At 45.1% G+C, this 6,368-nt stretch overlaps 1 protein-coding gene across 1 annotated transcript in view; it reads left to right on the top strand.

Moving 5' to 3' along the window:
* LOC309973524 (small ribosomal subunit protein uS7m-like) overlaps positions 1 to 5,681 on the top strand; it is a gene marked incomplete at its 5' end in the record, with an annotated part of 44,949 nt that extends 39,268 nt beyond the window's left edge. Inside the window, one exon of the mRNA XM_082857812.1 lies at positions 4,553 to 5,681. Coding sequence (XP_082713938.1) covers positions 4,553 to 5,272 — 720 coding nt within the window. The 3' untranslated portion in view covers positions 5,273 to 5,681. The remainder of the gene's footprint in view (positions 1 to 4,552) is intronic.
* Positions 5,682 to 6,368: the final 687 nt, after the last annotated feature.

The following is a 6,368-nucleotide window of genomic DNA, read 5'->3' on the forward strand; positions in this document are numbered from 1 at the left end:
TATCAATTAAATCTATCTGGTCTGTTGTGTCACTTAAAGCTTCTGTTTCCTTATTTATTTTCATTTTGGATGATCTGTCCATTGGTGTAAGTTGGGTGTTAAAGTTCCCCACTATTATTGTGTTACTTTCGATTTCTTCTTTTACACCTGTTAGCAGTTGCCTTATGTACTGAGGTGCCCCTATGTTGGGTGCATATATATTTATAATTGTTGTATCTTCTTCTTGGATTGATCCCTTGATCATTATGTAGTGTCCTTCCTTGTCTCTTCCTTGTCTCATTCTTATTTTAAAGTCTATTTTATCTGATATGAGTATTGCTACTCCAGCTTTCTTTTGATTTCCATTTGCATGGAATATCTTTTTCCATTCTCCCACTTTCAGTCTATATGTGTCCCTAGGTCTGAAGTGGGTCTCTTGTAGACAGCATATATATGCGTCTTGTTTTTGTATCTATTCAGCAAGCCTGTGTCTTTTGATTGGAGCATTTAATCCATTCACATTTAAGGTAATTATCAATATGTATGTTCCTATGACCATTTTCTTAACAGTTTTGGGTTTGCTTTTGTAGGTCCTTTTCTCCTCTTGTGTTTCCCACTTAGAGAAGTTCCTTTAGCATTTGTTGTAGAGTTGGTTTGGTGGTGCTGAATTCTCTTAGCTTTTGCTTGTCTGTAAAGCTTTTGATTTCTCCATGGAATCTGAATGAGATCCTTGCCCAGTGGAGTAATCTTGGTTGTAGGTTTTCCCTTTCATCACTTTAAGTATATCATGCCACTCCCTTCTGGCTTGTAGAGTTCCTGCTGAGAAATCAGCTGTTAACCTTATGGGAGTTCCCTTGTATGTTGTCATTTTTCCCTTGCTGCTTTCAATAATTTTTCTTTGTCTTTAATTTTTGCCAATTTGATTACTATGTTTCTCAGTGTATTTCTCCTTGGGTTTATCCTGTATGGGACTCTCTGTGCTTTCTGGACTTGGGTGGCTATTTCCTTTCCCATGTGAGGGAATTTTTGACTATAATCTCTTCAAATATTTTCTTGGTTCCTTTCTCTCTCTCTTCTCCTTCTGGGACCCCTATAATGCTAAAGTTGTTGTGTTTAATGTTGTCCCAGAGGTCTCTTAGGCTGTCTTCATTTCTTTTCATTCTTTTTTCTTTAGTCTGTTCCACAGCAGTGAATTCCACTATTCTGTCTTGCAGGTCACTTATCCGTTCTTCTGCCTCAGTTATTCTGCTATTGATTCCTTCTAGTGTATTTTTCATTTCAGTTATTGTATTGTTCATCTCTGTTTGTTTGTTCTTTAATTCTTTATATCTTAGTTCAACATTTCTTGCATCTTCTCGATGTTTGCTTCTATTCTTTTTCCAAGGACGTGGATCATCTTCACTATCATTATTCTGAATTCTCTTTCTGGAAGGTTGCCTATCTCCGTTTCATTTAGCTGTTTTTCTGGGGTTTTATCTTGTTCCTTTATCTGGTGCATAGCCCTCTGCCTTTTCATCTTGTCTATGTTTCTGTGTATGTGGTTTTTGTTCCACAGGCTTCAGGACTGTAGTTCTTCTTTCTTCTGCTGTCTGCCCTCTGGTGGATGAGGCTATGTAAGGGGCTTGTGGAAATTTCCTGATGGGAGAGACTGGTGGTTGGTAGAGCTGACTGTTGCTCTGGTGAGTAGAGCTCAGTAAAACTTTAATCCACTTTAATGCTGATGGGTGGGGCTGGGTTACCTCCCTGTTGGTTGTTTGGCCTGAGGCAACCCAACACTGGAGCCTACCTGGGCTCTTTGTTGGGGCCAATGGTGGACTCTGGGAGGGCTCACGCCAAGGAGTACTTCCCAGAACTTCTGCTGCCAGTGTCCTTGTTCCCACAGTGAGCCACAGCCACCCCCTGCCTCTGCAGGAGACCCTCCAACACTAGCAGGTACGTCTGTTTCCGTCTCCCCTGAGGTCACTGCTTCTTCCCCTGGGTCCCAATGTGCACACTACTTTGTGTGTGCCCTCTTAGAGTGGAGTCTCTGTTTCCCCCAGTCCTGTTGAAGTCCTGCAGTCAAATCCCACTAGCTTTCAAAGTCTGATTCTCTAGGAATTCCTCCTCCCATTTCCGGACGCCCAGGTTGGGAACCTGATGTGGGGCTCAGAACCTTCACTCCAGTGTGTGGACTTCTGTGGTACAAGTGTTCTCCAGTTTGTGAGTCATCCACCCAGCAGTTATGGGAATTGATTTTATTGTGATTGAGCCCCTCCTACCGTCTCATTGTGGCTTCTCCTTTGTCTTTGGATGTGGGGTGTCTTTTTTGGTGAGTTCCAGTGTCTTCCTGTCGATAATTGTCCAGCAGCTAGTTGCGATTCTGGTGTTCTTGCAAGAGGGAGTGGGAGCTCGTCCTTCTACTCCGCCATCTTGGTTCTTTCTCACAGTCCTAGATCACAGAGAGCGGTTTGCTTCTGTCTGAGGCCTCTCTCCTTGGCTTGCAGACGGCCACCTTCTTGCTGAATCCTCACATGGCCTTTCCTCTGAGCATGTGCACTCCTGTTCCAGACAATCTTGACTAGGAAAATTCTGAAATCAATAGAATTAGGAAGTTGTCAAACAGGGATGGGTTTGAGTCCCAGCTGTACTATTTATGAGCTGATTGACTTTGGACAAGTTGCTTCTGTGAACTTCAGTTCTCTCCTGTGGGCAACTGAGTCGATGGTGGCAGTGTAACATAAGTGCTGCCCAAGACAAATCCTGAGAGCCACGCTGGATTTCTCTAACAGCACATCAATCACCGAGTCCTGCTGATTCCTACGCTGATTTCTTTAACTCTTCCATTTCTTTCTTTCCCCCAATACTTTCCCATTCAGGCTGCTGTTCCTGCTGCTCTGGATCATGGTCATAGGTGACCTCACTTCTAGCTAAGTCTTCTTCAGAACTGGGACATCTCATGCTGTCATCCCACCAATGAAAACCTTCCTACCAATCTCAGGATAAGTCCAAAATTCTTACCAGGTTCCCCAGGGTCTGCTGTCTACCTACCACTCCGTCCTTGTTTCTCATCTTCCCGACCCACCACTTCCAACCCCATATCCTGTGCCTGGTCACCCAGGTCCTTTTAGTTGCTTCAGGGAGTCCTGCCTTCCCCATGTCTGAGTTAGGACCCATCGAAGTGCTCCTACAGAACTCTGAGCTTCTTCTATTATAACCACAGGATGCACTGTAACTGCCTTTTACCTGACTATCCCCCACAGCAAGTGCCATAGGAGGGACCATCTTGATTTTGATCTTCATTGTATCTCCAGCGCCAAGGATTGTGCTGGGCAATATGGTAGGCACTTCATTTCTTTTGAAATGTGAATGGATCTGTAAAATGATATGATACTGATTTAGCAGGATTGTCACACAGAGTAAATGACATAAGTCTATACAGTGTCTGATATGCAGCAGCGACATTTAATCAGTTTTTCCCCATCCCTATTTCCTTTGTCTGCCTTTTTGATCTGCTTTTAAAATGGTAAAAACTGGAAGGGAAACAGCCCAACAGAGAGGGGAGAAAAAGACTTGAACCAGTCCTTCATAAAAGACGATATCTGGGCTTCCCTGGTGGCGCAGTGGTTGAGAGTCCGCCTGCCGATGCAGGGGACACGGGTTCGTGCCCCGGTCCAGGAAGATCCCACATGCAGTGGAGTGGCTAGGCCCGTGAGCCATGGCTGCTGAGCCTGCAAGTCCGGAGCTTGTGGTCCGCAACGGGAGAGGCCACAACCGTGAGAGGCCCGCATACCGGAAAAAAAAAAAAAAAAAAAAAGACGATAGCCAAGTGGCAAATAAGCATAACAAAAGTGCTCAATTTCATTAGTCAACAGGAAATACAAATTAAAACCACAATGTAATAATACCAACCTCACCCACCAGAATGGCTAAAATGAAAAGGACAGATAATAGCAAATGTTAACAAGGATGGGTAACAACTAAATCTCTCATGGGTTTGCTCATGGGTGTGTAAAACAGAACTACTTTGGAATAATGTGTGGGGGCATTGAGTAAAATGAATATATTCATACCCCATGACTCAGCAATTCCACTCCCAGATGTGTACCCAACACAATTGTATTCGTATGTTCACCAAAGATATGCACTAGAATGTTCATAGCAAAGACTGCAAACAACCCAAATTTCCATCAACATTAGAATGGATAAACAAATTGTTGTTTATTTACACAAAAAGAATACTACACAACAATTAAAATGAGCAACCTATGCACAACATCATGGGAGAATTTCACATGTCATGATAAGAAAAAAAGCGAGACACAAAAGCATACGTGCTACACGATTCCATTCATATGAAGTTCAAGGACAGATAGAACAAATTATGGTGTTAGTAGTCACAATAGTGGTTACCCTTGGGGAGATGGATTTATGACCAGAAGAGGACATGAATGAGGCTTTGGGGATTCTGGTAATTTTTTTTTCTTGATTTACGTGGTGGTTACACAAATGTGTTCACTCTGTGAAAATTATTTTATTCAGCTGAGATTACCGAGCGTCGCCACCGAAGGTGGCGCCAGGCTGCGACTGATAATAGGAGAGCGAATGTTTCCTTTTGACTCTTCGCTTTAGACCTCGGAGTGAGAGGCTCTTAAGGCTCAGATTAATAGGGCTAACCCAGGTGAGGTGGAGCCGCTATGGTCCTGAATACCAGGACCCCCAGATTGACAAGGGATATTACCGCAAGCCCTTGGCCGCGCTGACTGAGGAGGAAAAGTATGAGAGGGAGCTCAGGAAGACTCAGGTTATCAAAGCTGCCCCTGCGACGAGAACAAGCTCTGTGTTTGAAGACCCAGTGATCAGTAAATTCACCAACATGATGATGAAAGGAGGAAACAAAATGCTGGCCAGATCCCTCATGACACAGACTCTGGAAGCTGTGAAAAGGAAACAGTTTGAGAAGTACCACGCTGCTTCTGCTGAAGAACAGGCAACCATTGAACGCAACCCTTATACCATCTTCCACCAAGCACTGAAAAACTGTGAGCCTGTGATTGGGCTGGTGTCCATCCTCAAGGGTGGCCATTTCTATCAGGTCCCTGTGCCGCTAGCCGACCAGCGTCGCCGCTTCCTGGCCGTGAAGTGGATGATTACTGAGTGTCGGGAGAAGAAGCACCGGCGGATGCTGATGCCGGAGAAGCTGTCCCAGGAGCTGCTGGAGGCTTTTCACAACCGGGGCCCTGTGATCAAGAGAAAGCATGACATGCACAAGATGGCCGAGGCCAACCGCGCGCTGGCCCACTACCGCTGGTGGTAACGGGCGGGCAGAGGAGCCGGGAGGAGCCCAGCACGCTGCTGTAGAAGCGGCATGCGCCACCGCCATGTTGCAAAATACCTGTGGGTTAAGCGTATACTTGCCTGTCAGGGGCAGGCGGGCCTCTTAAGAAGGATGCAGCAGCATGTTTATTGCTTGTTAGTCCTTTCTCTGGGGGCTAGAACTCACTCTCCCTGCCCCATCTCCTTGCAAAGAAGGGACATATCAACTTAGATTTTCCCCAAGAAACTTAGGGCTCATCCAGCCCTTCTCTTCCTTCAGCTTGGGGTGGACCTTTGGGTGATACGAAAGGAAGCAGTTTTAGTATCAGAAAAAGTTTATTAGAAAATTCTCATCCTGAGCTGGTGTAGCATGTGATGTGGTATTGCCATTCATTAAAACCAACCGGAGGAAACGTAAAAAAAAAAAAAAAAAAAAAATTACTTTATTCACATTATTATATGACAATAAGTCTGGGAACCTAGATTTTGGGAAGGTTTCTATCATTCCTTAAATGAAAAGAGTGGCTTGCTGTGCTAAACTGTTGGTAGGAACCATGTGGTTTTGCTTTCCTTCTGGGAGTATGGAATTCTGGTGCATGCTAGGCAGAGGGTGCCTATGTGACCTACCTCTACTAAAAGTCCTGGGCCCCTGAGGTCAGGCAGGCTTCCCTGGTAGGCAAGATTACATACCTGCTATCACAATTCATTGTTGGAAGAATTAAATGTGTCCACTGGGAGAGGACTCTTGGGAGCTTGGGCCTGGTTTCCTCTGGGCTTCACCCCATGCACCTCTTCCCTTTGCTGATTTTGCTTTGTGTCCTTCCATTGTAATAAACCTTAGCTGTGAGTACAACTATATGCTGAGTCCTGTGAGTCCTGATAAGGAATCAATGAACCTGTGGGTGTTCTGGGGGACCCCAATGCAGAGTCAGAAGTGGGCTTCCCCAGAAGGACCCTGACTCTGAAATACAGTGAAAGGACTGTTTGGGAAAATGAAGGATGAAGGGGCAGGAGATGCTGAACACTTGGTGTCAGGATGGCTCTGGAGATAGGGCTGGCATAAAACAGCAGTTCGGCTGCTGCCTCTTCTGAGAGGG

This window comes from Leucopleurus acutus, assembly GCF_964270905.1.
Source record: "Leucopleurus acutus genome assembly, chromosome: 16".
Lineage (NCBI taxonomy): Eukaryota > Metazoa > Chordata > Mammalia > Artiodactyla > Delphinidae > Leucopleurus > Leucopleurus acutus.